The sequence below is a fragment of the Pristiophorus japonicus genome, chromosome 18 (assembly GCF_044704955.1).
Source record: "Pristiophorus japonicus isolate sPriJap1 chromosome 18, sPriJap1.hap1, whole genome shotgun sequence".
Taxonomy (NCBI): Eukaryota; Metazoa; Chordata; class Chondrichthyes; family Pristiophoridae; genus Pristiophorus; species Pristiophorus japonicus.
The window spans coordinates 31707753-31723910 of NC_091994.1; the positions used below are offsets into that span (position 1 = coordinate 31707753).

At 41.6% G+C, this 16158-nt stretch overlaps 1 protein-coding gene across 1 annotated transcript in view; it reads left to right on the forward strand.

Moving 5' to 3' along the window:
- The first annotated feature begins 353 nt into the window (after positions 1 to 353).
- The window catches only part of LOC139229187 (A disintegrin and metalloproteinase with thrombospondin motifs 6-like), a 175725-nt gene continuing 159920 nt past the window's right edge, over positions 354 to 16158 (forward strand). Inside the window, exons 1-2 of the mRNA XM_070860839.1 lie at positions 354 to 484; positions 14673 to 15034. Coding sequence (XP_070716940.1) covers positions 388 to 484; positions 14673 to 15034 — 459 coding nt within the window. The 5' untranslated portion in view covers positions 354 to 387. The remainder of the gene's footprint in view (positions 485 to 14672; positions 15035 to 16158) is intronic.

Genomic DNA, 16158 nt, shown 5'->3' on the forward strand with positions numbered 1-16158 from the left:
GTTTGCAAAGTAAACATGTGTAATCTGTTCACACAATTGTAAACAGCATGACTAGTACAAAAAAAGCTTCTTAAATTTCCTTTTCAAGTGGGCACCTTTTTCAAGGCCTCCAACATTATTAGACTATGTATTTTCTTTCTTGCAGAAGTTACATCACTGTGAAGATCTTTTGATGTTGCATATTGTATGGAAAAGTTATCACCTCACCAGTACACTAAGTGAATTAAGCCAACTGCTTTTCAGCATACTTAGTCGTGCTCAGAAATGGCCACTGGGAAACTAGAGAATAGCATCCAAACATAAATAGAGTTTGGAGAGAAGACATGTTGGCACAGTGTGATTTAGCTTGGCACAACACTCGCTGCTCTGATCCTAGTGTACTTAATTATGGAAGTTGTTTGGAGGACTGTAAAATGGATTTTATGCCTCATGATGGCTCCCTCAGCGTTCTACTGTCACACAGTTCACTCAATGAATTCACAAGGTAATATTTTTAATGCTGGTTTGTTTTTACAGACTAAAAATGTGAGCAAAATATTGAATAATTAAAACATTGTATGTCATGGTAGTTAAGCAAGTCTGAATGAATCAAAAATGAATCATTTGCCACGGATGTGTCCTTTTCAATTTGTCATGAATGTCAGTGTTATCCTAGTAATGAGACGGATGCTGCTAGTTGTTAGGTTACATAAGAAAATCTGGAGCTCAAATGCCATTCAGCCCATTTAAAAACCACTCTATCCAGTGTCCATGAATGAGCATTTTATCAAGGACTTCTCTCCCTGAAGATCTCTTAAGAACACAAAATTATCACCTGGGAAAATAAAATCAAGCAATGTTGTTAAATTTTACCAAAGCCCTCACTCCCACTTCTCAATAGATATCGTGCAGTACCTTTTAAAAGGTATCAATTGACCCCAATTCAATTTCCATCTCTAGTGGTTGATTCCACATATTCACTGTCCCTGGAGACTTTTCTTCTAATCTCTAACCTTGCTTCAGACTTGTGTTTTGTAGCTGTGTCCTCCTAATTTAAAAGTTGCAAGACGGAAGAATACTATCATTCCAAAATATAATTGTAAATAATTTAACACAACACGTTATCATGAAATTGCATGTTGTTTTATATTCCAAAACTATTTTCATGTATATTGTGCAGCATGCACCATTCAATTTGAATCACGCTAAATTTATAAAAGCTAAACAAAATGATCAATTTGTTTACAATTCTCAGAAAATATTACAGTTTTTAACATGCATAATGTTTCTCAGAGCCTTTCCTATACATTCTGATGCAATGATTTTTATTCTGGTCTTTTGTTAAAATACTGCTGCAGTTTGCTAAGGATACTGGGGGTAGAGCTTCTCTGCTCCATTGCGAAAGTACTTTGCTCCATATTGGGATACATATGCATTGTCAGTTTAAAGAAAAGTGCACAACTGACAACTATATAATCTCTCCAAATTAATTGTAATTTGTATTTAATCATCTTGCTGTTTTCTCAAAGAATGCATATAAATCAACTGAAAATAGCCGATCCAGACTTGGCAGTTTGCATAGTTGAGAAAAGTCTACTAAGTAGTAGACCAGATGTTCAGTTCTAACTTTTTTTCATCCCACACATTTGCAGCATTGACCTCGTGGACTTGGTGGATTATGAGGCCCCATTCTAGTCAGACTGGTCTGCAGTGATCAACCTCATTGAACATCCACACTGCTAATGGAAAAAGCATAATAAATATGTAGATTATTTATATTCTGCCTATAAAATAAAAAAATAACCTAGCTGATACACTATATAGACCTTTTTTAAGCAATAGGTTAGCATATACTTCAAACCTGTATGGAGGTGGTCTTTATTCTTTCTGTATTGAATCTAAATGATTTGTGACAATATCGTGATGTAAATAATTTTACTGCTATATTTTAAACCCGTAGTATTTTGCAATTCATTTCAGTACTGCTATTTAAAGTTTGGCAACAGTGGACAGATTGGGGCCCATTCAGATTGTTATTAGAGTACATCAGATGTATCTAGAAATGAGTGCATTTCTTTCCAAGAATTATGTAAGGACAGCAGACTAACTGCTCTGAAAATATTGATTTGATGGAGCGCCATTATAAACTGCTAGGCATAACTATATATTATATATAATAATTGACACCTTTTTGATAAATTTTTGAGTTTTGTAAGGTACCAAATACCAGAAGGAATTGCAATTGGACTATCCTATACCATGGGCAACTATTCCCCCTGCTGGAAGGTGGAGCAACAGAATGGAGCCACACTGGATGCAAAATGTATTCCTAATACATCACAAATAAATATATTAAGTTTAGGGTGTTGGTGCAGAAATTCAGAATTGGAATTCAACTAGCAGCAGTGCTAATGTTTCCATAATTACCAAGGTTTTGAGTGCTGATGTTCCTTTCTTGCATTTAAAACACTTTGCTGTCAAATCACATTGGCATATCGCATATTAGTAAGAAGGCATACGGGATACTTGCCTTTATTAGCCGAGGCATAGAATATAAGAGCAGGGCGGTTATGCTTGAACTGTATAAAACACTAGTTAGATCACAGCTAGAATATTGCCACATTACAGGAAAGATGTGATTGCACAAGAGAGGGTACAGAGGAGATTTACGAGGATGTTGCCTGGACTGGAGAATTTTAGCTATGAGGAAAGATTGGATAGGCTGGGGTTGTTTTCTTTGGAATAGAGGAGGCTGAGGGGAGACCTGATTGAGGTGTAAAATTATGAGGGGCCTAGATAGAGTAGATAGGAAGGACGTATTTCCTTTAGCAGAGGGGTCAACAACCAGGGGGCACAGATTTAAAATAATTGGTAGGAGGTTTAGAGGGGATTTGAGGGGAAATGTTTTCACCCAGAGGGTGGTGAGGATCTGGAACTCACTGCCTGAAAGGGTGTTAGAGGCAGAAACCCTCATCACATTTAAAAAGTACTTGGATAAGCACTTGAAGTACCGTAACCTACAGGGCTATGGACCAACAGCTGGACAGTGGGATTAGGCTGGATAGCTCTTTGTCGGCTGGCACAGACAGGTGGGCCAAATGGCCATTTTCCTTTCTGTAAATTTCTGTGATTCTGTATTACTATTGATGAATATGTATAACCATTTGAATATTCAAATGTATAAAACTTTGCTGTCCTGCACTGTCTATTTTAAATCATTTATTGAAAAACACTAATAGGACTATAGAGCACACCATGTGACTTTTAAATAAGTCAGTGATTTTAAATTGTGGTGTTGACTTTTGACAAAATTCACTACACAGCCAAGAGAAGAAAATGTATAGATATAATTGGTCATTAAATGGTTTGACGGAACTTAGTCCATTGCTTACAAGGGAGAGAGATTGGAATTTGTCTGTTTGTTCTTTCAAAAGTCTCTGACTACATTCCAAGAGAACATGACTTTTGTGGAAAAGACAAACAATTGACATCAAGTGCAAGAAATCTAAAAATGCTTAACTCTATATATTCCTAAAATTCTTGTGTATGCAGGCATTTGATGTACATAAATCTCCCTTGGTCAACATTTTATGTAAATATTTATAGTGGGGAAAAACTCCCAGGGACATTTATACTGGGGTTGGGGAGGGATGGCCGGAACCCTCATTGGTTTATCTAAGATGATATTACCTAGGTTGCTATATTCCAATCAAATGACTTATGAAAAAAAAATGTAATCTGCCACTTTTTCGGAGGCCGGGGTGGGAGTGAGTGGAGGGTGGTGAGATTGGAGGCATGGGGGGAGATCGAGGAGGTGGAGGCCTCGTGGGGGAGATCAGGGGGAGATCAGAAGGGACGGGGAGTGTGTCTGTTCGTGGGGGGCTGGCGAGGCTGGTTTGCTGAATCCAGCAGGTAAGTAGAAAGGCACTTACCCCCGGATCCAGCAGTCCTCGCCTCCCTTTAGCCGGCGGGTTTCCTGAGGCTTGGGAATACCCGGACAGCCGGAGTTAAATTGAAATCATGGATCAATATGAGGCACGCGGCACCATTGTAATATTTGAATTGCCATCCCGCCTCCTGGGAGGGTTTGCTTGCCAGCCCCTCTCGTTAAAACCAGAAGTGGGTGGGTTGGGATCAGGATTCAGATTTTTAACACTTTAACCTCCTACCGGATCCAAACCAACTATTTTTTGGGCTTAAAATTCTCCCCATAGTGTCTGCAGTTGTTAGATAATTGAAATGGCCTGATGGATTGATATGGATGTTGTGGATCTGTGGAAAAAAAATAGTAACCTGAAACTGCACAATGCAAAGTTATTTTTTATGCTCCATCTTTCTGCCTCGATGCAGTATCATGGGGAATTGAGTAAATCACTTTTGAAAGGAGAAAGTTTAGGGGAGTATTGTTTAGTGTACATACCCAATGTATAGAAAAATTTTAGCCTCAGGAGAAAGTTGATGCACGATTTTTGTAAAGTAAATTTTAGTATTGGCTTGAGCATTCTTTAATGAGGTCTCTATTCCTGCAAGCCAGCTTAGGCGATGTCAAAGACTATTATAGAGCATCGCCATAAGAGTTAGCAGGGGCAGAAGCTTAAAACTGGCCTAAGAGCTGTAAGATATCAGGGAAACCTTGCTGCACACAGCATTCCCATCCTGTAATGCTGTTTCCTAAGATTGGCTCCAGATGAGGAGGTCTCCAGCTATTTTAAACTCACGGCCCCTGCTGTTTCCTATTGAGCAGTTCCAGAAAACTCTGTCGGTGATGTTACAGGTGTGGCCTAACAGAGGATGACCCGATTGACGGGGTCCATGTCAGTAGGAAAACAGACATTTTCTTTTGTGAAAAGTACATTGAACAACAAGTACTTTCCTGGACAATTCTTTAGCAAATTACGGATATAATGTTGTATGGAGCCAATATGCTTGAAACTCGAGTAAAAAATGGGAGTAGGGTAGTTTTTTTCATAATGAAATTGCAAGAGCATAAAATTTTGAAACGTGCAATTTCAGGGAGAGCAAAGTTGTTAACAGGTTATTAAATATTGTGAAAAACATGTACTTTTTTTTTCATTGAGAGGAATTTCACCACGGAAGTGACAAAAGAAGCAAATTTGCCAACCTGTCAGTTAAAGTCATCTCAAGCACTCAAAGGAACCCTCACGTAAGGTTGATGCTTTTTTCTTCAACCGTTTAATGATTCCAAATCAGGTACCCAGAAAAAGTTCTCTCAAAGTAGCAGGTCATGTTTTTATCTCTTGAAGCACAAAATGCATAAAACTGATTTGCAGAAGTGTTCTAAGCAACTAAATAGGATGATATCATTGTGCTGGTATTTTATGTGGTTGCAATTTTATCATATATTGTTGGCCTGGCACAGCAATTCTTTGCCCATTCTGATTGACAAGTCTGTGTATCTCCTACATAGAGTTGCTCCCATTTTTAAGTAAGCTCCTTTTATGTATAAAGAAGTTCCATTATATATATTTTTATATATATATATATATATATATATATTTTATATTTATATTTTATATATAACTTGGCAGGAATTTGTTCCTTATTGTTAGTTGTCTTGGAACAAGGAGGACTATAATTACTGCTTACTTCAACATCCCTATTTATTGGCCGGGAGGAATACCCTGATTATTCCATATCAGTTTATTCAATGGCTCACACAGAGCCACTTGAGTCTATAGCAGCCAGTACTCCAATACTGCTTCTAAAGAATGACCCAAGGGCGTGTATAGTACTTGAAAGCAATGTGTAATTAGTAGCTTTTCAAATTGCAGATATACACCAAATACTTTACATGCCTAGATTCTACACTGTCTCATCTGAAGTTTTTAGTTTCCAGTAACACTGTTTTCCGTGATTCTGTACTGTATGACAAAGAAAGGGAAGTTATTAAAGGAGAATGAACATAGAGACATCTAGAAAGCATTCGGTTTCTTAACATAAATTAACTGTCAAGTTTTTAAGAGTGGCAAATTCCTCACATCTGACAGTTTACAGTGTGGTAAAAGTACACTAAAACTTAAAATAAACTACTTGCCACTTACACTAAGGTTGCAAGGCCCAACTCGATTCCAGAGAGAATCATTGGGTTTAAGTTTCATACTGCTTTGGTTTGACAACACATACCATGTAAGTCAAGCATACCGGTGGTGTCAAGCTACGTGTTAAAAAAAAATGCTCTAGGTTCCTTGGATCTCCTAGGCAGTTTTTAAACCTAGCTGCAATTTAAACATTTATATAAGCCGCGATCTCGTCAACCGTGGCGAGACCGGGACGGCCAAGGTCGGTGATGGGTGACGAAGCCGCTCCTCGCTCCAGCCTGCACCGTGTGAAGAATCTTCCTTTGATGGGGCTTGTTAAGCCCGCCCTAAGAGGTTTCCGGCCAATTAAAACAAAGCGGGTCTGATGATGTCTTTTGATGACACATCATCAGTCGGTTTCCTTAAAGGGACCATGGCCACATTGATTTTGACAGTTGTTCTGTCAATGTTCTGTAGCACTGAGGTGCTGCACACACTGCACAAAGTTGCACGGGTGCATCCAGGCTCTCCCACGACTCCCTCCAGATGCTTATGGAGGGAGTCACAGCACACAGGGAGAGTTTCTTCCCTTCCAATGGGCAGAAGAGACATCTCCAGGAGACCAGTGCAGCCTGGTTGCATATTGCACAGGAGGACATAAGCAGGGATGTCGTCAGGAGGAGCCGGCTGCAGTGGAGCAAACCTTTCACTGATCTCAGTAGATCATGAAACATTATTGCAAAGCCACACTCGACCTCATCCTGCTGTGCCACTCGTCACATCCCCATCACTCCTGCACAATCTTACTCAAACCAACTTAGCTTGCACCTCTACCCATCCCTTTCTAGCTACATTATCACATCCCCATCTCACTAGCTACACCTCACACTCGCCCTCATCTTTTTCCAATTATACCAACTAACAACATACAAGGGTAGGCACTTGGGTCTTTTAGCCAATGTTCATGTAGAGTTTCTGCAAATGTGTTGTCAAACTTTGAAATCTTTATTTTGAACACTTTGTCTTCTTGGACAGATTTGTGTGAACCTTTGGAAGTGGCTAGGTGAGTTATAGTGAATGGTGAGACATGAGGGTACCCCCCACAATGGTGATGAGTGTGAAAATAATGGCTTGGTCATTGCAAGGATGCTTTATGGAGCTGGTGTGGGGTGGTACCAACCTAGCGCTTCACAAGGCAGGCAGAGTGTACAGTTTCATGTGAAGTAAATCTGGCCATGGTGATGCCCTGTATCCTGTGCTGCATCAGGTGATTGCAAAGAATTTGGTGATGCTAGTGTGTTAAGTGATGTTGGTGTTGGGGCTGATCGTGGTATTTTTTCAAGGGCACCGATGCTGATGGAATAGATGGCAGCTGAAGTTGAGATGACAGAAGCAATCTGTCAGTGGTGAGAACGGTTGCTTCAAGGAGATGACCGTGGATAGAGAGTTCACTGCAAACACTTCCAAATTGCATACAGTGTCTTCCAAATCCTGAAGGCTTCAGCCTCTGAGATTGGAAAGTGAACAGCTATGAAATGGTAGCTTTTATACCACTTCTGTAGCTGTCAACTAGTCAAAGCAAAGGACAGTCATTGATAACCCGATACACTTACCTGACGTGATGCCCGAGTGACGGAAAGCTGCTGAAAAACTTGGAAAAATGGTAAGTACTTGGTAAAATTATTTTTATGTACCTCTACACTACCTCTTAATGATAATTGGCTGGCCCACCGCTTGGTGTCGGGTCTTTGAACCTCAACCAGACCCGACATTTGGAAAATGACAAGGAGGCGGTTTCAGAGTGTGATCCTGCCCCACTGTCAATCACGGCCATTTTGACAGCGGGCCCACCTCCAAACCCGCACTTGCAGGGCTGGTAGGATTCCGGCCATAGTGTGGAGATTAGTGCCTTCACTCTCTAAATATTGAACTGTAATTGCTGGGAGAGGAACTGGGTGAAGAGGTACAGAAGGCAAGTAAACAGCATATTCTCCAGCTGGAACTGACACTGCATCATTGCATTTACTGAACCCAGCTGCAAATACAGATGCATGGATGTAGCTGACCACAAATTTACCAGTAATGATCTCTTCCACCTTGCATAATGTGCAGGAAGATCACTGGGCAGAGCTTGTCCACCAAAGAGATGCATGACTCCAGGTGGATGCCAACACAGACATTTTGGCGCCTTTGTACATTAGTTACTGACCCTCATTGGGGACTAAATATAAGCCGTCAAACTGCAACAGGAGGTAGTAGTTCATATCTTGGACTTGGGAGCACAATTATGATGTTTGGCTTCACATTGGCTTGTTTGGGTTGCAGCTGTTTCAGTATTTCATAACTCAGTTGTGCTTAATTCATTGGGGATCTTCCTTGGTGTTCCATTAACTATTTGGAAATTGTGCACTGGAACTCCAGTTAGGACTTTAATTTGGTTCTTAACAAGTTAATACACGAACAGACCTTTCAGCATGGTTGTTTATTTTTCTTGTGTGGAAAATTGCACTGTTAGCACTAGCAATTGCTTGCAAGGTTAGTGAATTGCATGCTTTTATGGTAGATCAGCCATATTTGGCTTGCCATTCTCATAGGCTGCTTTTTCTTACCTACATTTTTTTTCCTAAAGGTCCTTACCAATTTATTTGAGTCAAGAAATTGTCCACTGTTTTATCTGCTGCTAGACCATTCATAATTTGCTTAAGTTTATTTATATTCCAATTATCTCAGTACAGTAAAATGAATGGAAAAATGTCTGTACTTATGCCCCAATCACTTGGCCTAGGCTAAATTGAACACTGTTATTCTTTTGCACTGCAGTGGCCTCTTCAAGGAAATAAAAGGGATAAGGAGTGTAGGAAGCATAAGAGAAAAAAAGAAATCAGAAGAAGAATTAAAAACTATTGAGATTGCAAAACAGACAGAAGGAGGTTTGAGTTAAATGGCCAAAGTATTGCAAATAAGCTTGAGTTGAAGGCACATATTGCCACAAAAGAGTATGATGTAATAGCATTAATAGAGACATGGATTTGGCTAGGACTGGACTGGAAGCTGAACATTCCTGGTCACAAAATATTCAGCAAGGATTGAGTAGGAGAAAAGGGAAGAAGGTAGCAGGATTAATCAAACGCTCCATCACAGCGCTAGAATCTGAGTTATGTTAGGTCGTGCAAAAGATAAATCTATTTTTAGATTTAAGGACGAAGGAGGGAACTGCTGCTCTATACGGAGTGTGTTATAGACTGAACAATATAAAGAAGATGAAGAAAAAAGATATGAAGACAAATTAGAGAAAAGTGCAGGGCCGTAGTAATGGGTGATTCCAATTATTCACAAATAGATTGCAGGAAGAGTATTGTTGATGACAGAAAAACTGAGAGGTTTCTAAATGTGCCATAACTGCTTTTTACATCAGTTTGTTTTTAGTCCAACAAAGATCCAGGAAGTGAGGCTATTACAGAGCACGTGGACATCACTAGTGGTGTTGATCGTTATGAATACAAGATGACGTGGTTCTGTATAGATTATCAGAAACATAATGACCTTAAAGCTGAAGCCTGCTGTATGCCTGGCATGAAGGAGTTCCTTGAAGACTATGGGGACACAAAGGGGAAAATTTTGTCTTTGCCAGCAATCGGCAACCGGATTAATGGCTGCTGAAAATGGCCGCAATGCTAACAGAGCAAAGTTGGTCTGGGAGGCATGGCGGTGCAGTGCTTGTCTTCCATGCAACATTGTCCTGGTGACATTGCTGGAGGCCTCTGAGATTAATTTCCTGCCCAAGTTCGGCGTTGTAGCTTCCCACAGCCTCTGGAATCGAGGCTGTAGAGCTCGCAGGGAATTGTGGATAATGAAGAGATCTGAGAATGAAAGGGGCCATGCACACTGAAGCAATACAAAATAAAATGAAGTGAAACAATGGCGGTTTCAGCCCTTTCTGCCTTTTAAAAGTATTTCACATTAAAATGAACTCCCAAGTGTGAATATACAGCTCTTAAAGCTGAATTACCTACCTTACCTCAAAAAATGGGAAACTTGCCTAGGTACTAACACAAATGGCTCAGCAGGCCAGGGAAGGGGCACCCAGAGTCTTGCACGCAGCATTCCTGCTTTTTACAGGGGGTCAACAATGCAAGAGAGGTCTTCTACCCACAAGAGCCTGGAGACCCTCCAGAATTTAAAAAAAAAAAAAAATTGTTCTGGGGTTTGGGTCTAGCTGGCGAGGCCAGAATTTATTGCCCATCCTTAATTGCCCTTGAGAAGATGGTGGTGAACTGCCATCTTGAACCACTGCAGTCCTTGTGCTGTTGGGAGGGAGTTCCAGTATTTTGACCCAGTGACGATGAATGAATGCCGATATATTTCCAAGTCAGGATGATGTTTAACTTGAAGGGGAACATGTAGGTGACGGTGCTCCCACGTGCCTGCTGCCCTTGTCCTTCTAGGTGATAAAGGTCATGGGTTTGGTAGGTGCTGCTGAAGAAGCCTTGGCAGTGCATCTTGTAGATGATGTTCACTGCAGATACGGTGCGCCGGTGGTGGATGAAGCGAATGTTGAAGGTGGTGGATGGGTGCCAATCAAGCGGGCTGCTTTGTTCCGGATGGTGTCAAGGTTCTTGAGTGTTGTTAGAGCTGCACTCTTTCAGGCAAGTGGAGAGTATTCCATCACACTCCTGACTTGTGCCTTGTAGATGGTGGAAAGGCTTTGGGGAGTCGGGAGGTGAGACAATTGCCACAGAATACTCAGCCTCTGACCTGCTCTTGTTGCCATGGAATTTGAGTCTGGTCCAATTAAGTTTCTGGTCAATGCTGACCCCCAGGATGTTGATGGTGCAGGATTTGGCGATGGTAATGCCGTTGATTCTCGTTTGTTGGAGATGGTCATTGCCTGGCACTTGTGTGGTGCGAATGTTACTTGCCACTTATATGCCCAAGCCTGAATGTCGTCCAGGCCTTGTTGCATGCAGGCATAGACTGCTTCATTTTCTGAGGAGTTGTGTATGGAACTGAGCACTGTTCAATCATAAGCGAACATCCCCACTTCTGACCTTATGATGGAGGGAAGGTCATTGATGAATCAGCTGAAGCTGGGTTGGGCCTAGGACACTGTCCTGAGGAACTCCTGCAGCGATGTCCTGGAGCTGGGATGATTGACCTCCATCAACCACAACCATCTTCCTTTGTGCTTGGTAAGACTCCAGCCAGTGAAGAGTTCCCCCCCCCCCCCCGCCCCCCCGGATTGAAGGATGTGGGAGGCCGTCACTGCCAGTGGTATCGCTCCCACCACCTGGCTCCAGTGCCCAAAGAAGTTTCATGACATCAGATCACTGGTCAAGGTCAATAAATGCATCTTCAAAAGCCATTTCCCACCAACTGCACCATTAGTGTCACACACTGCTCAATGCACGACCCCCGATCGCACACCTACCAACAATCTGCATCAATCATGAGGCACATCTTCCATTCCTAGCCTCATTTTTGGAGGAGACAGTGCAGGCCATTCTTGGCAGGAGCATGGCTGAGCCCTTGGCCAGCGGTGGGGCAGGAACAATGCTAGATGCTATTATCCTCATATGTTGTCCTCCTTCTGGCATGCACCTCATGCTTTCCCTTCCTCCCATCAGCATAACTCCACTCTATGCCTTCCTGATTTCACACATTCAAGAAATGCAGCATTCCCAGCCAGTGGGTGACCAAGAAGAGGGAGCGGAGAGTGTAGAAGACTAAGAAGGATGATTGATTTGACACTCCCAGCACCAGCCCCTCAAGGTCGACCAGCAAGGCCATTTGCAGTGTCCCCCACTGAAAGTCAGAAGCCTTCCACCAGCCATGCTGCAGTCACTGGGATGGCACTGCATGACATCAGTAGGATATGCAAAAGCACCCACAAGACAGTCACTGAGAGAATGTATATAGGTGATGAGTTGATAGGTGGATTGGAAAGTTTACTTTGTGGTAGCTATTATTTCAGCAAAACAATGTTGTGATGGTCAATAACAGATGGAAGGTAAGGTGTGGAACTAATGTTAAAAGGGGAATTTGGGCTGTGGTCACTGGTACCGCAGGTGGATGATTTCATCCTGGATATCCCGGCCATAAAGAGGCTGTCTAGGATGCATCCTTCTGTCTGATTCCTCCTCTTTGACTTCCTCCTCCTTCAGTGTCTTCCTCTTCCCTCTGCAAGCAGATGCTGAAAATGTGAAATGACAGCATAAAATGCTGGAAATACTCAGCTGGTCAGGCAGCATCTCGGTCTGAGACATGAACTGTTTTTCTCTCCGCAGATGTTGCGTGACCTGCTGAGTATTCGCAGCATGTTTTGTCTCCTTGAAGGCCTTCATATACCATCCGAGCCGTTGCAAGCATCCAGCAGCACTCCCTACACACTTTAAAAAAACTTTTCACATCTATTGCAGCAAGCCAATACTTCAATAAAATCAAAAAAACCTCAGTCCACAACTTTACATGAAACTTACCTACGATGTGTGTGACCCTTTAAGAGGTGCTGCAGACATCGCCACTGCCAGCCTGTGTGCATGCCAGATTATCCTGTACTCTAAGCAGGTTTCTGGTGCTAAACTGCTCCTGCCTGCTAGAGGCATTGGGAAGTCATGGCAATTTTAAATGTCGCCAGTCCATTTCCCATCTACAATGGTACATTTTTTGTTGGTAAAATTGTATATAGGTTGAAACATTAGTGTCCTCTATTTCTTTTTTTATATAATATCATGCTTTTCAACCTGGCTACTACTTTCTTCCTTGCCTAGGACCATGAGAGACAACCCATTTCTTCCACTACTTTTACATCCAGCAGATTGTGCTTTGGGTTGGGTTTGTCACAAATGCCCTTTTTTATGTGGACCGGCCAGTAGCCTGACTCGCAGCTCCGTACCCGGAGAACGGCTCAATGCGATGGGGCAGGGTTACCACTCTCTTCCCATGCAACGCAAGTACCCCGTTGAATGTCAGCCTTGTATTCCAAGACTTGAACTCTCGTCTTTGCCTGCTAGGTCATTTAGAATAGTCAATTTTTATTCGCAGTTAAGTATGTGATGGCTGTAAAAGTTTATGTATGGGGTCAAATGTTCTAAACCTTTGCCACTATTCTGCAGGCAAACAAACAGGTGCACTTCTTGCAATATTTCAATCTATTCAAATGAATGGCTGTGAAATCGTGGCCAGGGCATCTGTTCATTTTCATTTGATTTTTCTTACTGTGCATACCTTCAACACAGCTAAAAGTCATGGTAATATCTTCAGTTGCACTCGTTTGAATTGCCACTCTGTTCTGTTCATCTATGAAGATCCTTTTATAAAGTAATGACTCCAGTTGAAGCACACCACCTCGCTTACATGTGATTTCATCATAAAAATATGAATGATTCTTCCTTCCCATGAAAGACGTTTTTATGAATACATTTCCCTAATTACAGCTACCGAAAAATGCATTTCCAATTTTTTTTAAACTTTCATTTATAAATAGTGCCAGCTTCTGCTAAATCAAGTTCATCACAGAAAAGTGAACACCAATTGTATCCTTTTAATGATGAAAATATATCTGTAAATGCAGTCTTTGTTGAACATTAAATACTGAACCGTTGACTCTGAATAGCTAGACCTGGGGAGTTCATGATTTATTTATACAACATAAGCCTGGTACTTAAACTGTCATGCAAATGAATTTCTCTAAACATTGTACGTTCAATACTATACCATACTTGAATTCTTGCATGATATCCGGATCTGAATAAACACACACAATTGTGGCAAATCGAAACTTGTATTTGTTTGCTAATGACCTTTTCCCTGCTATATACTCATGCTGACATTCTCGTTGGTAGTGAACAGGGAAAATATACCCATATGTGGTTAGACGTCTGACCACAACCAGCCGGCAGATGACATGATGTGCCATTACATAATCATTGGTCAAACTGTAGTGAGCTGATCTTCCATTCAAGAGGCCAAAGTTTAAATTTAGCATTGACCGAAACTCAACCCTTGCTTCTCTGTGTGAGTAAGCTTTGTTAATTTTAAGATGAATTGCTAACTGAAAAGCTCTCTGTGCCAGAGTACTCTATCTGGAGAAAGATATCATTATGGGACATGTCCTGGCCTGCAAAAGCTCACCATCTGCCGGGTAACCAATTGAACTTCTTTACCCAGAGAGTGGTGAGAATGTGGAACTCGCAAACCCAGGGAGTGGTTGAAGCGAATAGTATAGATGCATTTAAGGAGAGGCTAGACAAGCATATGAGGGAGAAGGTAATAGAGGTTTATGCTGGAGTTAGATGAAGAAAGACGGGAGATGGCTCGAGTGGAGCATAAACGCTGGCATGGACTGGCTGGGTTGCATGGCCTGTTTCTTTGCTGCATACCCTATGTAATCATATGTAATCCTATGTAGTTAACCGTTGTGAAGCGGCATTGAAGGGTCTTCGAGCTACCGATGGTCCATGTAATCCAGCTCTTCAGTTTAAGGAGTATAGTAGAGGGGTAAGAATATATAATTGGGGAGGATTCAAGAAAATAGAGCCTACCTTTTTCTTTCACTACAGAAAAACATATTTTTTACCAGTTGACCTGTACTTAAGGGATGGGATTAAGAGGTGAAATCTGTAACTGAATAACAAAAAAACTTTTTTTTTAACACAGAAGAATTCCTGTCAACTCTTGAACACTATGAAATAGCAATTCCTGTCCGAGTTGACCACAATGGAGACTTCCTAAGCTATAATGTAAAAAGTAGCCATGAACTGCGATCAAAGAGAAGCTTACCTGCGTTTCACCATGAGCCAGTTGAGCAAGTTTTTTACAAAGTATCTTCACATGGATTGCACTTTCTTTTAAACTTGACTTTACACATTAATCTGGTATCAGATTATTTTACTGTAGAATATTGGAAAAGAGATGGCGTGGAATGGAGGCACGATTATATGGATGAATGTCATTATTTGGGACATTTAAGTGATCTCCAGGGAGCCACAAAAGTTGCTTTAAGTAACTGTAATGGATTGGTAAGTTATCAATTTTCTCTGTTACAGACCCAATCATGCATTTTTTCACTTATGGGGGCACAAATGCAGTTTAACTTCAGTAGAAATAAACCTGCTATTTTCTAACCTGCCTTGATTTAGTAATTGTGCAATATAAAGGGCATACTTTGGTCAAAATCAGGGTGGAATACTGTTTTTGTTTCCAGCCACTATAAATTGTTAATCGAGAGGAGGAACCTTGGGCCACAGATTTGGTGGTGTGGCCATAAATAAATAAATAAAAGATTCTTGTTCTCATCATCATAAAAATGAGCCACTCCTGTTTTTCTCCAACTTTCTCAAAATTGTATATAACAGACAAATCTCTCCTCCCTATATACTTGCTTTGTGGTTGGTGTTATTTCTTGCTACAGTGAATTAAAGGGATATTATGTCCTTTTGAGGAACTAATAGCAGGCTCAACTAGATCGAGCCTGCTTCAAAAGTTCAGTTTCAACAATTGCCACACTGGTTGTCAAGGTTTGTGCCATCAGCAGAAACAGCATATCTTACTGTGATGGTGGTTTTTTCAACAGCTGTTAACTTTTCCTCTTGAGACTATGCAGAAGTAGTCCAAAATGTCTTCTGTCCTCTCTATTTTAACATAGGTATTAACCCATTTAAAATGAACAGGTTTAACATTTTTGCTTAAAAATGAAAATATTAGGGGGCCGAAATTGCCCCTTTCCTTAAGGCCTCTTAACACCGGAAAGCAGCGGCCAGGCTGCAGAGTGCAATGGCCGCTGACTTTTTGTGTAATGGCCGCCAGTATCAAAGTCCTGCTCCAGTGTTATCCCGGTGGTGCCCCGCTCCCACCGCTGCTGCCGATCCGTGCTAAGTGCGTCATCACAGTGCACACCGCGAAATTCCGCCGTGAAAATCTTCGGCCTGCCCGGCGGTGCCAAAACAAGCTTTTTCACGGCAGTCCAGTGAGGCTGAGGCCTTCTGCAATGGTGGCACAGCTCCCATTAAAGGGGAGGACCTACTGCCGCTGCTGCTATGTTTTTTTTTGTTTGCCAACTGCCATGTCGGGCCGACAATTATGCCCCCGGGTTCAGCTGGGCCACCAACAGGCAGCTCGGTACCCCGTCTTGGGTGCCAGGCCC